The sequence below is a fragment of the Carassius carassius genome, chromosome 35, assembly GCF_963082965.1.
Source record: "Carassius carassius chromosome 35, fCarCar2.1, whole genome shotgun sequence".
Classification (NCBI taxonomy): domain Eukaryota; kingdom Metazoa; phylum Chordata; class Actinopteri; order Cypriniformes; family Cyprinidae; genus Carassius; species Carassius carassius.
The window spans coordinates 26,733,829-26,751,788 of NC_081789.1; the positions used below are offsets into that span (position 1 = coordinate 26,733,829).

General features: G+C 36.1%; 1 protein-coding gene across 1 annotated transcript in view; it reads left to right on the forward strand.

Moving 5' to 3' along the window:
• Positions 1-16,044, forward strand: part of kcnh2b (potassium voltage-gated channel, subfamily H (eag-related), member 2b) — a 181,516-nt gene extending 165,472 nt beyond the window's left edge. Inside the window, exons 8-15 of the mRNA XM_059525264.1 lie at positions 2,681-2,880; positions 5,717-5,969; positions 9,666-9,859; positions 9,978-10,080; positions 10,235-10,468; positions 11,146-11,335; positions 11,478-11,658; positions 14,393-16,044. Of these exons, the coding sequence (XP_059381247.1) occupies positions 2,681-2,880; positions 5,717-5,969; positions 9,666-9,859; positions 9,978-10,080; positions 10,235-10,468; positions 11,146-11,335; positions 11,478-11,658; positions 14,393-14,593 (1,556 nt within the window). The 3' untranslated portion in view covers positions 14,594-16,044. The remainder of the gene's footprint in view (positions 1-2,680; positions 2,881-5,716; positions 5,970-9,665; positions 9,860-9,977; positions 10,081-10,234; positions 10,469-11,145; positions 11,336-11,477; positions 11,659-14,392) is intronic.
• The last annotated feature ends 1,916 nt before the right edge of the window (positions 16,045-17,960 follow it).

The window sequence follows — 17,960 nt, forward strand, 5'->3', positions numbered from 1 at the left end:
GCCAAAAATTAAATTAAATTATTCTAATTAAATACCTAAAACTAAAACATAAGTAAAATGAATAAAAACGACATATACATGTTTAATAATAATAATAATAATAATAATGACAAAATCCACAACGTAACTTAAAAGTACAATATATATGCTTCTGTAAATATATTTATATACATATATATTTATAATAATTTTTAGCCTTTTTTTCTATGTTATGATTTGAATCTGATGATAATAACCTTTGTTCCAGTCATTGAAAACATTCATCAAAAAATAAGGACATTGTGTGTATAAACTGCATCTTTTAAATGTATTTTTAATTAACTTAATAGATCCGCAGAAAACAAATCAAGCATAACTGAGCCATTAAAGCATGTCTGAGTGTTGACCTTCATCCTGAATGTCTTATAGTTCAGATAAGAGCTTCATTAGAGATGCGCCTGTTTGTAATAGAGCTCCTTTTATTGTGCACTTTATGATCAAACCTCATCACATGCTGATGAAACATCCTCCCTTTTTAATTTTTGGAGAACAAATCAATCTAATAGCTCATTTTTGCAGGTCCTGATCGCAGCAATTAATGATAAATTGGCAAGTTAATATCACTGCCGCACATATATTAGTCCTCAATAACCGTGAAGTTATTTCCGTTTTTATGGCTGGTAGAAGCATTTATCATCAGTGCTGCAGAATTACATTTTGGAGAAGGGCGAAAGTTCAAAAGGAGAAGATGAACATGACCTCTTCGATCTGCTACTAGATTAGTCACCATTTAACAGCTGAAGGACTGCAAAAAGCCTTATTTAATCATATTATCATATTAAATCATATTCTGTTTGTATTGCATATAATGGCTTTGTTTATGTTATGTGTGTGTGTGTGTGTGTGTGTGTGTGTGTGTGTGTGTGTGTGTGTGTGTGTGTTTGAATGCTAGAATGATTCTCAAGAAAAATCTGCCATTTTATTACTTTTATTTTATTTATATTTGTAAAAAAAAAGATAAATATTTTTAAATTCATAAATTCTAATGTCTGTATTTTGATTATACATATTTTGTGTGTTTTAGTTTCTAATGTTGGTTTTCATTGTTGTAATACAGCAGTTTATACTTTATGACCAAAGCTATAATACAGTGTTTTCTTCACTAAAATCATAAAGTAAATGCAGTTTAACCACTATACAGTTTAAATATAAATTTGTATTTTATATTACATTTTTTATTGTTATTTTTTTTATGTAATTAATAATAATAATGTTTTTAATTGTTTTTAATTATCATGAAAATAATTAAATTAAATTAAATTAAATTAAATTAATGGAGCAGATTATTTATTTATTATTATTTTTATTTTTTTTGCATTTTTTTAGTAAACACACACACACACACACGCAATGGAGCTAAAGGCTTAACTTGCTTTAGGCAAAATCGAATTTCTTATTTTTTTCTTCAGATTTTTATGGTGAAATATGACACAAGTATGAGTTTTTTTGTTGTTTTTTTATCCGTACAGGTTCATGAGAATCAAACTCAGTTTCTACAGCCGTGCTCAGCTCTTTCTCTGTTGCTATTTTTACAGCTTTTGTGTTGTGATTCATAGTGCTGCCCACCTGCTCTGAGATCAGTCAGTGACCACCGCAGTAACACAAGCTCTGAATCCAGCTTTCATAGAGGCCATATAATGACGAATACTGCGAGAAACCTGCAGGGCTGTCATTAAGAGTCAGACTGAAACACTTTCACTGAAGCTCTAGAGATTTATACACACTGGAAAGAAGCATGTAGAACAAATTTCACTTGTTAATTACAAAGAAACAGCAAGTAACTGAATTTTTCAATTTTGAGGTAGAAAGCAGGGTTATAGTTAACTTAAATTAAAACTGAAAGTTTAAACCATTACTTGAATTAAATATCAACTGAAATAACAATAATATTAATAAGCAATTTTAATGTACTTCATGTATTAAAATAACTAAAACTGAAATAAAAATGAATAAAATACTACACATTTATAGACATATAAAACTAAAATAAAACTACTAAATGTGATGAATATTACAATTAAACTAAAATGGAAAATATAAAAATACCAGCAGATTAAAAATATTAATAGAAACTATTATAGTATCTAAATAAATAACACTAGTAGAAAGACTAAAATAGTGTTTTCTTGTAAAACATGTTTCAGAATATTATTTATTGATTTATTTTGAAGCACAGAAACAATTATTACTCAGAAATTGCTAGTAAATTTCACAATTAATTACAAAGAGATGGCAAATAAACATGACATTAAAATATATAAGGACAGAATCTTTTATGAAACAAAAATTCCAATTATCTGTTCAATTATCTATCTATATATATATATATATAAATAACACATATATATTTTGTACAGTTTAGAAACAATTTTCACACAGAAATTGTAAGTAACATTGAATTCATCATGAAATTTTCAAGTACTAAAATATATTCTTGTAAAGCACTCCAAAAACCATTAAGCTCATAATTGTGTTTTTATGCTGTGAGATGTTTATAACAGTACAGGAATGTGCTAGTTAACATCATAACTAGTCTTGACCGGTGAGGAGATCTAAGCAGACGTCACAGCAGTAAAGTGTGAAGCTTGTACCTGCAGGTGCTTCATCATGATGCTATTTTAACCTTCCTGTTCCTGTTCAGCGCTCATGTACGCCAGTATCTTCGGGAACGTGTCAGCCATCATCCAGCGGCTGTACTCGGGAACGGCTCGTTATCACACTCAGATGCTGCGGGTGAGAGAGTTCATCCGCTTCCATCAGATTCCCAACCCGCTGCGCCAGAGACTGGAGGAATACTTCCAACACGCCTGGTCCTACACCAACGGCATCGACATGAACGCCGTGAGTCCACCATCATCTCACATCCCCCTCAGGTCATCCCAGATCAGGATGAGTTTGTGTCTTCATCAGGTTTGGAGAAATGTAGCATTGCATCAGTGTCTCATCAATGGATGCTCTGCAGTGAATGGGTGCCGTCAGAACGAGAGCTGATGAACACATCACAGCACTCCAGTCCATCAGTTAACATCTGGAGAAGACAAAAGCTGAAACAAATCCAGGATTAAGATGTGTTTAACACTTTAAACTACTGCTTCCGCTAACATACGAGTCCATAATAACACTGAAAAAAGTGCATCTCCTGTTGTCCTCTCATATGAAAATCCAGCCACTTATTTGATTAGAGCTGTTTAAACAGTGCTTGATCTGTGCAGATTTCTCTCCTGATTCAGCTCAGATGTTTTTTCACTAGAGGAAGTGTTATTATGGATTATGGACTTGGATTTTAGTAAAAAAAAAAAAAAAAAAAAAAAAAGTCTTGATGGATTTGTTTCAGGTTTTGTCTTCTCCAGATGTTAACTGATGGACTGGAGTGCTGTGGATTATTGTGATGTTTTTATCAGCTCTCATTCTGACGGCACCCATTCACTACAATGCTACATTTCTCCAAATCTGATGAAGAAACAAACTCATCCCGATTTTTGCATGAGCTGTTCCTTCATCACTAACAAACTTACTTGCATTGCCTTTAAAGGGATTTGTGAGCTTGATTACATGAATGTGTATAATACATAATGAGTTCATTTAGCAACTGTCCCCACCAGCACATCCTCTACTATTACCAGCCCCAAACGCAGAGTTTAACGAGATTACGCATTCAAGTAAAGAAAACAAATGAGCGTACACCTCTGCCTGTCAGCTGCACTCATTAAAGAGCAGTGGAGCGTTCTGATTGGACGGTCAGAGCCGGTATGATTGCTGTTCTGCCGAATGAAATGATGTGGACCATAATTTTTTCATCGATTTTTCAAAAGATTCTTCACTGAACCACTGAGCTCTGAAACATTAAACATTAATTTAAAGACGGCAAAGTACTACAAAAAAGTAAGATTTTTTGCACATTATGTTTTATGGGACTGCAGATCCTATGAAGCTTTAATGATTCATAGTCATTAATAATGAGTATTAATATTAAATACTATGTTAAAGGGTTAGTTCACCCAAATAGCAAAATTATGTCATTAATAACTCACCCTCATGTCGTTCCAAACCCGTAAGACCTCCGTTCATCTTCTGAACACAGTTTAAGATATTTTAGATTTAGTCCGAGAGCTCTCAGTCCCTCCATTGAAGCTGTGTGTACGGTATACTGTCCATGTCCAGAAAGGTAAGAAAACATCATCAAAGTAGTCCATGTGACATCAGAGGCTCAGTTAGAATTTGTTGAAGAATCATAAATACATTTTGGTCCAAAAATAGCAAAAACTATGACTTTATTCAGCATTGTCTTCTCTTCCATGTCTGTTGTAAGACAGTTCAGAACAAAGCAGTTTGTGATATCCGGTTTGCGAACGAATCATTCGATGTAACCGGATCTTCTTGAACCAGTTCACCAAATCGAACTGAATCACACATGCGCAGTATCATCAGCTCCTCGGTTCTCGCATCGGACACGTCTGACAGAACCGGTTCTTGACTCGTGAATAAGTTTAATCATTTGTGGATTAATGCGTATTGGAGACGTGAACCGTTTAAAACGATTCAGTTCGATTTGGTGAACTGGTTCAAAAGGATCCGGTTACATCGAATGATTCGTTCACGAACCGGATATCACAAACTGCTTTGTTTTGAACTCTCTTACAACAGACACGGAAGAGAAGACAATGCTGAATAAAGTCATAGTTCTTTCTATTTTTGGACCAAAATGTATTTTCGATGCTTCAAAAAATTCTAACTGAGCCTCTGATGTCATATGGACTACTTTGATGATGTTTTTCTTCCCTTTCTGGACATGGACAGTAGACCGTACACACAGCTTCAATGGAGGGACTGAGAGCTCTCGGACTAAATCTAAAATATCTTAAACTGTGTTCTGAAGATGAACGGAGGTCTTACGGGTTTGGAACGACATGAGGGTGAGTTATTAATGACATCATTTTGCTATTTGGGTGAACTATCCTTTTAAGAGTCATAATTTTATTCAGCGGGGACGCATTAAATAAATCAAAAGTGACAGTAAAGGCATTTATAATGTTACAAAAGGGTTCAAACAAATGCTGTTCTTTTGAATCTGTGAATCCTTCACATCAGTTTTCAACATTGATAATAATGAGAAATGTTTCATGAGCTGATATTTTCATGATTTCTGAAGATCATGTGACACTGAATACTGGAGGAATGATGCTGAAAATACAGCTGCGCATCACAGGAATAAATTACAATTTAACAGATATTCACAGTGAAGACAGATATTTGAAGTTGTAATAATATTTCATAATTTAAATGCATTTTTGATCTTATAAATGCATGTGCAGAAAAGTATTTTAAAAACATTAAAAGAAATCGGTATGCTTTACTATAATGTTAATGTATTAACTAACATGAACGAACAATGAGGAATGCATTTATTACAGTATTTATTAATGAAAATACAGTCGTTCAGAATGCATTAACTAATGATAACAAGCACAACTTTTGATTTTAAGAATGCATTAGTAAATGTTGAAATTTACTAAGATTAATAAATGTTGTAGAAGTATTGTTCATTCTTAGTATGTTAACTAATGCTGAACCAAATGTTAGCAAAATCTCTTACAGACCCCAAACTTTAGAAAAGTCTGATTACAGAAAATAATAAATACTTCAGAGCTTTTAATAGTAGTTTCTTGTGCTCTCTCAGGTGCTGAAGGGTTTCCCAGAGTGTCTGCAGGCTGACATCTGTCTGCATCTGAACAGAACTCTGCTGCAGAACTGTAAAGCGTTCAAGGGCTCCAGTAAAGGGTGTCTGCGGGCGCTGGCCATGAAGTTTAAGACCACTCACGCCCCGCCGGGAGACACGCTGGTGCACGCCGGAGACGTCCTGACCGCGCTCTACTTCATCTCCCGCGGCTCCATCGAGATCTTACGTGGAGATGTTGTGGTGGCAATCTTGGGTAGGCCATTTCAAAACATCCTCCAGGATCTTTTATACCACATAAAACACTTAGAGCCAGTGCAAACTTGCAAAATACTTAAATAATGATTTTCTTCCCTAGTATTTCTGTCTTGTTTTCTAATATAAATATCTATAAATTCTGGAATTAAGATGCATTCAGGAAACAAAAGACGACTTGGAGTCCTCTGTTTTCTATGAGACATCGTATTTAAGTCATGCTACCTTGCTGTTTATCCACAGCTTGTATTGTAAGGTCAGTTTGACAGATTCTGTTTATCCTGCAGCGCCACCTACAGGATGTCATCTGACTCTGAAAGCACACACTTCATACAATAATTCATCCTAAAATCATTTACTCACCCTTTATCACTATCCTGCATGACTGCATTTCTTCTTGTTGGAAAACAAAAGCAGATGCAGGGCTTAAAGTATTCCGGCACCGTGCCGGATCTCCGGCGCGTGGCCGTGAGGAAAAAAATAATAATATAATATTTGAGAGCCTGCAGATGCAGTTTAATATTTTCGAGCCAATTTATTTCTTATACCAATCATATGAGAGGAACGCAGCTTTAACTAACGTTACAAACCTATCAGAAGCAGAGAAGGGCGTGTCCTTGCAACACAGGATGATTGACGCTCATACGTCAATGTCACGTTAGCGTTGTCGGAGAAAACAAAAATGTAGCGTAAGTTTATGAAGCCTTGGGATGATGTCCTAGACTCCTAGCAATAGATAAAGGACTCAAAAATAAATGGCGCTTTTTGGCAGTTGGTGCAAGAAACTGAGAGAGCCCGGGGCTTGTTTCTGCATGATTTGCTCGAGGAAGCTACTGTATGCCAGCAGCGGTAAGAAAGTGCTTGCTCGTTATGATTTATGTCGCGTTCCAGGCAACCCGTGACCCGTGTTTTTCCAACCTTAAACCTGTGAAAGTGCACTGGAACGGCAGTCAAACCCGTGACTTCCCACCCGTGAACTCGTACTAGATCGATGTACTCCGAGTTCTGACGTCACACAGCACGCGAAACAACAGCGCCTACGGATAATACTGCCTACGGATGCAGTGTATATGCAAGTGGTACACGTTGAAAAATAGATTTTAGGACAATGTAACGTTGCAATAAAATTAATAATCTAGCTAAATGTCCTTGTGCTCAGAAAGTTTGGCGTGACTTGCTTGGAACGGTACAAAGTCGTTAGTCGTGGTTTGAAATAGTGACTTGCGAGCTAAAACCTGCCTGTAACGCAGCACCAGACTCCGGTCATAGAGCCGCTGCCCGTGCACTCAAACTTACCACGACGTTGCCGGGAGTAGAGACCTGCGCGGGAGGGATTTTTCCGTCCCGCTCCCGCAAAAATATGTTATTTTCTCCCACTCCCGGCCGCAAACAATCAAGTTTCGTCCCGCTCCCGCCCGCAAAATCCCACGGGTAAACGTATAGTAGTTTTTTTTTTTTTTTTTTTTTTTTTAATACATTGCATATTCTGCCTGCTACTCTTATTTTTTCACTTGCTCCCCTGTTGAATATAAATTTAAAAAGAAACGGAAAATAAACAAATGTTTAGTTTTATTTGCGTTTAATTAAAAGTATGAACATGAACAAGGCACTTAGAACATATAAATACAGTAAAAAAAAAAAGTAAGAAATGTAAATAAAAAATATATACCTATAACAATAAGGCTATATAGCCTAATAAATTATATAATAATAATAAACCTGGATTTATTTCAGTTTCAAAGGAAAAGTAGGCTAGCTTATGGGGCCTGAGCAATTCATTCAAACATTTAACAAAAAATATCCTTATTCCTCAATAACAAAATAGACCAATTTTAAATATTAAGCTAAATAAATAAATAAAAATAAACTGAATTGACTAAAAAAAACGACTACTTGTGCCCATGCAGGAATATCATGTCGTTCTCTGTTGAGAGCTTCAGTTTAATCCGTCTCTGCTCCAGTATGCGACCGCAAATACTGAAAGCCCTCTCCGATGGTGCGCTAGCTGGAATGCAAAGTAGACCCGACGGTAGCTGCTCGCATTTCAGCCTGTCTGAGTGACATCTCTAGCTGGATGAATGACCATCACCTTCAGCTTAACCTTACGAAGACAGAACTCCTGGTGATTCCAGCTAACCCATTGCTTCATCACAACTTCTCTATACAGCTGGGCTCATCAACCATTACTCCTTCGAGGACAGCCAGAAACCTAGGAGTTGTGATGGATCATCAGTTAAGCTTCACAGACCACATTGCTACAACTACCCGGTCCTGCAGGTTTGCCTTATACAACATTAGGAAGATTAGACCCTTCCTGTCAGAGCAAGCAACCCAACTTCTTCAAACCCAAGCTCTTGTTCTCTCCAGACTGGACTATTGTAATGCTCTCCTGGCTCTTCCTGCATGTACTGTCAAGCCTCTGCAATTGATCCAGAATGCAGCAGCGAGGGTTGTCTTCAATGAGCCGAAAAAAGCTCACGTTACTCCTCTCCTCATCAGGTTACACTGGCTACCAGTAGCTGCTCGCATCAAATTCAAGGTACTGATGCTAGCCTACAAGGCGACCACTGGCACGGCACCAACTTACCTAAACTCATTGGTTAAATCTTATGTGCCCTCCAGAAGTTTGCGCTCTGCAAGTGATCGACGCCATGTGGTGCCATCCCAAAGAAGTTCAAAATCACTCTCAAGGACCTTTTCCTGGACTGTGGCCAGCTGGTGGAATGACCTCCCAATCTCAATTCGTCTTTACTCATTTTCAAGAAACAGCTAAAGACTCATCTTTTTCGCCTGCACTTAACCAACTAACACTAGCACTTTTCCTTTTCTTGTCTTTTTATAAAAAAAAAAAAAAAAAAAAAAAACCTACCTATGCGTTCTATACTAGACTAACTGAGACTTGTCATGGCACTTGTATACTGTTGTTGTTCTCTTGTTGACCTGACTGCTTCTATTGTTCTCATTTGTAAGTCGCTTTGGATAAAAGCGTCTGCTAAATGATTAAATGTAAATGTAAAGCTATTAAAATAGTTCTTATAGCTCATGGGCAGCAGTCCAAGTCTTCTGAAGTCATAGCAAAATATGTTGTATTTATTTTATTTATTTATAGTATTTATTTAGTATCATGTGTATCATCAAAAGAAAAATATTTTTTTTTTTTTAAAAGGAGGTAATGATTAAAAAACACACACACACACACACACACACACACACATATATATATATATATATACATACATAATTTAATGCATAAAAGTAAAGCATTAAAATGCACAAGCGTAAACAAAATTGCTGGTACACTGTTTCCTGTCCTGTACATATCATACAAAATAAATGATAAATAAATCAAATAAAATAAAAACACAGCTGAATGAATAAGTGAACAAATTAAATTCAATGCCTAAAAATCTTAAGTATTAAAATGCACCAACATAGATAAATTAAACTGTAGGTGCATTAAGGATAAACTAAATTCTTAGCAGCATGTTGCTTTTACTGTAATGTAAAAGTAAAATACTATGGAATAAAAAAGGTTAATCAGTCAAATTTTGCAGTTGCAGTGTTTACATTTGCTAGAGGGGCTTACAATTAGACCACTAGTCTTCCTGCACACAAATGATGAAATATGACCGAATAAGTAGATGTGTAGATAAGTAGATTGTAGATGTGTCTGACGCTGATCTTGTGTGCTTCTTAGGGAAGAATGATATATTTGGTGAACCCATCAACCTGTACGCACGGCCCGGGAAATCCAACGCAGACGTGAGGGCGCTGACGTACTGCGACCTGCACAAGATCCACAGAGACGACGTGCTGGAGGTCCTGGACATGTACCCGGAGTTCTCCGACCACTTCTGGAGCAACCTGGAGATCACCTTTAACCTCAGAGACGTGAGTCATGCTCACCGTGAAGAGCTTTCACTGTGCATCTGATTAAAGATACACAGAATCTTACAAATGAATGGAGCACAAACACAGAATTCACAGAGGTGTGCATGTTCACTTACAGACAAACATGATTCCCGGATCTCCCAGCAGCGATGATTCAGACTGCGCCGGCTTCAACAAACTGCGGAGGAGAAAACTTTCATTCCGACGACGGACAGAAAAAGGTTTTCCTGATAACTGATGTTCAGTCTGGATTTATTATCATACATTCCGTCATTTGATATTTGTAAATGCTATTTACAGATGATATATCTACAGACAGAGGAGCTGTTTTGCATGTGCTGTTGATGCATATTCATCTCGTGTTTGTTTCTCCAGATGATGCTGATGCTGGAGAGATCAAGAAGAATCAGAAACCCGTCCGGAGAGGCAGAAAACAAGCAGCTAGTAACAAGAACGAACTCAAACCGGGGTGGGAGGAGCCTCGCAACTCCAGCGGCGATGAGGGGGAGGAGCCTGTGCACACATGCCCCACCCCTCCCACCACGCTCATGGATGTGACTGAGGGAGAGGGCGATCCCAAAACAGGAAACACGTGCAACGCCCTTTCAGGTGACAGACAGAGTGACAGCAGGAAATGTCTATAGTATAAAAAAGAAGAATTTAAAAGAGGTCAAATCATTGAAATAATAATATTAGAAATATTCAGAATTTAAAGTTTTATGACATAACATATAATATAAAACTATATAAAAATATTTTCATAATAGTGTTACAATAAAAAAATGTTTTTACTTAATATGATGTTGAATATTAGGTTTTTTATTAGCATTATATCATTCATTCATTCATTCATTTTTTTGTGATTGCAATTTACTACTTTATTTTGTAACATTTTCACCCAGACTTGATTGACATAATGTTGTTTTTTTTTATGCATTTTGTTTAACTTTATTTTTCGAAATAAAAAACTCAACTGAGATAACATTTAAATATTAATATAATATTTAGCAAGAGTGTCCTGATCAAGATGACAGCAAAGGGCAACACATCAAACAATATAATATCATATCATATAAAATAAAATAAAATAAAAGCTCAAATAAAAATAAATTGTAAAAAATTATTATAATAATAAGTGAAACAATCATCAAATAAAAAAATCTATAATTATGGCTATACTATGCATTAATATATTTCTTAGAAATATAAATGTTATAAATCATGGTGTATGTGGTCTTAATGAGTGTGTGTGTGTGTGTGTGTGTGTGTGTGTGTGTGTGCCTCAGGTGCATTCTCAGGTGTGTCTAATATCTTCAGTTTTTGGGGTGACAGTCGGGGGAGGCAGTATCAGGAGGTGCCCCGCTGCAGTCTCCCGTCGCCCTCCATGTATCCCAGCACCCCCCTGCGCAGCATCAGCCGCCAGCAGCGCAGCCAGATGGAGGGCAGACTGGAGCTGCTGCAGAAACAGCTCAACAGGTCTCAGTGCAGTCAGAACACATGTGTGCTCTCAACCTGCTGTCTCAATCACTAAACCAGATTCACAAGCGCCACCTATGAGTAGAGGAATGAAGTGCATTGCAAATCATATCTGTTTTCTGAATAACCTGTGTGTGTTCAGACTGGAGAGTCGCATGTCGACGGACATCGGTGCGATCATGCAGCTGCTGCAGAGGCAGATGATGCTGGTTCCTCCGTCCTACAGCAGTGTTTCCTCTCCACCGCAGACGTCCATGTTCCCCGAGATCCTCGTGCAGCCCGTCATGCCGCTGGAGTCCAGAACACCTGCGTCTCTCTCACAGGTAACACATGATCATACTTACTGCTCACAGCACGCTTGATCAATTTCAGAGAATACATTCGCATATTATCCAACAAAAAAGTCCATTGCATTCATTATTTTACTTCTGAACCGTTAACTAGTCAATTTCTATTCAGTCCATCAGGAGGTGCTACCATCTCATGGCCAAATGATTAAAATGATAATTAATGAATGTATTTTTTATTGGCATTTTCAAAATATATCTAATTTATTTTATAACATATGTCTGTGTATAATATGCACATTATAAAGTATGTGTTAACAATACAATTTTTTTAATATATAGTAATATATTCATTTTAAATTATTAAGACACACACAAATACTATATATATATATTAGTGCTGTCAAATGATTCATCACGATTAATCACATCCAAAATTAATGTTTTTGTTTACAAAATATATGTATATGTATTGTCTATATTAATATAAATACAAACACATGCATGTATATATTTGAACAAAAATGTATGTTCATATATTAAGTATATTTATATGTAATATTATATATATATATATATATGTCAATATTTTCTAAATATAACCTGTATGTGTGTATTTATATATACATAATAAATATACAGTATGTATACATATATTAATGTAAACAAAAACTTTTATTTTAGAAGCGATTAATCATTTGACAGAACTAATATATAAATATATATATATATATATATAGTTTACTACTCACAGTTTTCTACCACCTGATAAGGACCTTTAATACATTTTTGAAATAAGCAAAAAACATTTAAATTAATTGGTATATAATTTAGATTAAATATTTATTTATTTATTGCATTTTATATCTGTGTGTTTGGGTTTGTGTGTGTGTGTGCGCGCAATATATAGAATTAAAATATAATATTATTTCATATTAAATTATAAATATATATTTCATATTAAATGAATCTTTAATTAAAATATACATAATATTTAGAGCTGAAACAACGAATCGATTTAATCGATAAAAATCGATTATTAAAATAGTTGTCAACTAATTTAGTCATCGATTCGTTGCTAAATAACTTATCTGCCGTTAGCGGCTTATTTCGTGCATATTTCAAATCTGCGGTGACCAAAGTGTGGCAGTAATGAGCCACCGGAGGTTTTACTCAGCCAGTACAGCAGGAGAAGTAGCGAACAGCCAATAGCTGGCCTCGTTTTATGTCACGTGCTTCCCGAACAGCGTCTCTGCAGCATTCAGCGTGATGTGGGAGTACTTAACTTTGAGCCTTCAAAAAAGAAGATTAACCTGTAAACTCTGCACTACTGAACTGTTTAAGGGGACGTTCACATATCGCGTCTTTTGCGCGCTCTAGTTCGTTATTTCCAACACCGCACCGCGTCGAGTTAAAAACATTTAAACTTTTCAGAATGCTGCAAGCGCATCGCGGGTCATGTGACAAGAACTAACCAATCAGCTTCATCCTTTCCTGTAACAACGTTAAAATCTCAGTCAAGATGAAGGAACAGGTGATCATAGCTGTATATGGATTTCCATTTTGAAATAAACTTAGTAGCAGAGCTACTGCAAGCGATTTTTGAGCTGCAAATCCATTTATCCTTTGCTGAAATTTCCGCGTCTTCAAGGAGAGAGCACGTCATGGTTGCTTAGCAAAGGCAGACGCCTCAGGGGCGCAACTGCACGAGCGCTTTGGAAAGGAGGAGAAAGCGGTGCGCCTAGCGTTTTCCACGCGTTTTTAGGAGCGATTTGTGAACGGCCCCTAAGACTTTTATTTGTGCAGATTCTCCAGTACAATGTTGTTTGCAAATGTTTAGTCGTAAAAGCTGATAACATTGCTTTTTAACAGTTAACATTTAAAGCTTTACAAACATGTTCTGTGATCAGTTTGTCGTTTACCATTTCATAATTCAGTCGTGCAGCCTAATTATGACTGAATGAGAGAGGTAAATGTTTAAAGATATTTGAAATGCACTTTTTTTTTCTAAGTATTCACTGCTCTTTTTCACACAGCAGGTTTTTTGTGTGTGTCCGATTTTTTTTTTCTGGACAACCTTCTGATGGATTTTACTTTAAATTGTGAGTTCCATTCAGGTTTCATGCCATTAGCACTTTATTCGAAGGATTGTTTACAATTTCACAGCAAAAGCTATAAAGCTGTTTCCCAGTAAATAATAAAATACAACGCACTGCAATCTTATTCTGTTTTATCCTTATTGTTCGTGAAAATATGTTCTGAAAGATTCCTTAATAAGCTTTGTTCAGGATGTTAAACTACTTTAGGAGCTCTAAGGACTGCCATGGTGAAAACATTATTTGAAATCTACTTGTGAAATTTGAGTATGGGTCAGTGTTCTGATTGCAGAAGAGTTCGACAAAGGATTACTAACACAATAAAACAACTCCAGGTATATTTTTGATGAGGATATGACAGTGCAGAATGGTTAAAATCTCTTAAAAATCTATGCTGAATGATAAAGACCATTTATTAATAATTTACTTGGGGAAAAAATGGAAAAAACTAAAATATAAGTACATAAACCGATTAATCGATCAATCGTAAAAATAATCGACAGATTAATCGATCATCAAAATAATCGTTAGTTGCAGCCCTAATAATATTATAAATATTCTAATCAGTATTCTCATTTATTGTAATATTTTTATGAAGTTATATGTTTTTTATTTGATCTTTGATTCTATTTGTGGAGTGATGTATGAACACTCTGCTCTGTTTTCTCCTCCAGTCCTGTGAGTTTCTCAGCAGCTCCTTGGAGCTCCATCCAGCGGTCAGCGCCGCTCCTCGACCCGAATTCTCCAGCCTCGGGGCCCGACTGGAGCTGGAGGCCGACCCCGACATCCACCGACGCTTCTCTCTACAGGAGCCGCACACATCACTGAGCTCATCACAGACGCCACAGACACACGGCTCGGACCCCGAGAGCTAGAGAGACCAGCGCCAGACCAGAGGACAACACACCGGACACAAACCTGCCTCTGGTCCTGCACTGCGGAGGGTCACAGATCCACTGGAGGCGGTTTCAGTAGTCCAGTATTGGATATCCCTAAACGATTAATGATGATTCTTACTCATTTCAAGTAGCCATTATGTCTTGCACTGAATTTTCCAGACTCTCTCAATCTTTCTCTTCACGTCTGCGGCGCTTCCAGAACTGAGTGAACTCGTTAGTGTTAGCTGGCCTAACAGAAGAAACCCCTTCTAATAATAATAACCTGTGTGTCTGTCCTGTCATTGCTTTTGAGGAAGGAGGCGGAGCCTCAGGCCCCGCCCGAGGACACTGGATTGGCTGGATGAGTTGATTGGCGGGTTTTTACTGATGAAGCATATCATGCGTTATGACACTGAATGAACAATATGCAAAGAGTTGATGGTGTGTCACGTCCCGCTTGGCTTCCGTTCGTTCCTTTTCCAGCTTTTCTTCCAACTCAACGTGATTTTTGTAGTTATAGCACACGTTAGCTTTAGCAATACCGAATCCTTTAAACCACAAACGAAACCAAATATTAAAGATTGGGTTGGACCAAATGTTCTTCGTTAGTTTTTCCTTATCGTCTGTGGTGTTTACGGCCTACAGCCACAGTCACGTGATTATTAAATATTATTAGGCACATTTACGAGCTCTCGAACTTGACGATGAATTGTTTTTGGTTTTCCATTGAAAAAGTGTGGACCAATGAAAAAATAAACTTCATACGAGCTCTTAAGCATGCGATAATAAACACTTTTAATATTCAGCCATTTATTTCATATCAGACTTACCATTATTATATTTAAATGACTATAATATTAACTATAAACTTTCTCGAGGAAGGAAGACATGTTAGCATGAGACCGTGTTGTGCATCGGCATCCGTACGTGAATCATGACCACGATCTATCGTTCTGCCTCTAGGCTTGAATTTAGAGGGTTTGAATCGTGATTTATGATTTATTGATATCTAATTTGAATTAAACTGGTAAACTGAACGCAAGGACGGTCGATTTCACCGCGTCTGATCTACAGAAAGAACTGTTTTAATTAACAATCCTCACGTTTACTTTGATCAGTGCAGGAGTTTGCACATGTTTATCTAGTTCATATTTGTAATTCATATTATTACTGTCTATAATTCTGTCTTTTAACCATCATATACATACGGGTGAATCTCACAATCACACATCAGGTCAAATTTTACCCCCTATATCAAAAGCAAAGCGACGAAACGATATACTGGCATAAAGACAACAAAGTCAGTTTTTAGGACTTTTAATAGTTTGTATTATTCTCAGTTATGATTTTCATTTTTTTTTTTAACCATCATAAATTAATGCCAACAAATACTGCTTTAATGAATACATATTTAGAAATGTATGTTTAGTTTTGTTCACAATAGAAAGAAACTTTGGAAAAAAAGAAAAATCTGATTCTAAAATAAATAAAATCTATCTATCTATCTATCTATCTATCTATCTATTTATAAAAATTATTTATTTATTTAAGGATCATAGAATCAGTTTTTTTTTTTTTTACGGAATTCTTTAGGACATATTTTTCTCGAATATATATATATTTTTTTTCATTGGCGTTTTTTAGGACATATTATTCTCTCTCTTTTTTTTTTTTACAGAATTTCAAAACACTTTTTTTTGTGAGCTCCCCCCTTCACATGGATCTAGTATTTTGTTGTTTAGTTGTAGGAATCTCTGACTAGTTTTAGTTTGTTTGGTTGTTTGTTAGTGATCCAGGTTTGCTCTTGATCCGTGTCAGAAAAGCAGCCTGCTTGATCCTAATGTAATTACAGTCATTAATGGAGGTTATATAACGAGATCATTGTGTTTCGTTCTTTGATTATTCTCCACATCACTGGATGATGATCTGTCCTGCTGAATGGGATTTGTGTGTACCGCTGTGCACTTTACACCATCTCTCTTACTAAAGTGGAGGATCTCTGCTCTCTTGACGTTTATTTACAGGGATTTGAAGCCAAGGGTTATATGTGCTGTCAAATTTAGTCACAAATCACATAAAACCGGATCCAGATCCATGCAGTTATACTATTAAACAGGCTTTACCAGTTAATCTTCTATGTACATATTTTTCAGTTTTATTTATTTTGGTTATTCGTTTACACTGGATTGCTGTTTTTCTCCTTCCCAGTTTTGCTGTACATATGGAAGTCTTGTAAAAAATCTGAATTCTTGGCATCCCTATAGCCGACACTATGCAGAATCGCATTTCCTTGGCATGCTTCGAAATGCAGAAAACGAATAAAAAAGAGAAATGCTGTAGAGGAAATTAAATCAGTTTGACCTTTTTTCTTTCTTTTTTTAAAAACGAAAGTGAATATCTCTGTTAATAATGAAGTATATCTGTTATTATAATATATATATAGATATATATATATAAAGGTAAAAACAAAGACAGATTGAACTTGTGCACATTTTATCTGCATGCTGCACTGCGGATCTTCTGCGGCTCTTTCACAGAATGTGGACTGAAGCACTGTACTTCCAGCTCACTGAGACTCATGTCATGTTCTTCCAGCGTGTGGAGGGATGGACTCGTGACTCTGGACGCTGCTGTGACGTCACTGAGGTCAGGAATCATGCTGAAATGAGCTGATGAGATCGGACAGACTTCAGAAAGTCTTGATTGTGTGCTAGCATTATAATAAACGGTTGACTTTATAAAGCTGAAAAATATTTATTTCAATAAAATTCTTTGAAAACAACTGAAATTTGTGTTTTTATTTTATAATTTATAATTATTCTAGGGAAACTTTTATAAACATCAACCATTAATTTGGTTATTATGATTAAGAGTAACAATATGCACCTTTCCACCTGATCTTTTTAAAACAATATCTATATTTGAGATTTAATTTGAAATTAAATTCAACTACATTTTTTATTTATTTTATTTTAATGCTGTGGGAGTCCAAATTGGAGGATAGATAGATAGATCTGCGGTTATTAAAATGCATCTTTTAAACAGACAGATGCAATCGTTTTAATAATCAAGTGGATTATTCTCTCATCTTTGTGCAGATAATCATACACCAAATACATTATTAAACAACTTTTTATTTATAGAGACTCACATTAAACCATATAACAGATAGCAAACTAAGATTCAGGCTTGAGAATCTTTGAGATGAGTTTGTCTTGGCCACTAGATGGCGACATTAACCCTCCGAGAACATCTCAGCAGCTGTTTCACTTTCTTCAGGCAGTGATCAGGGGCTCGTTCTTCGTACGTTGCTTATTACATCCGAGATCAAATGACACATCCAAGATGATTTCATCGTGCTAAT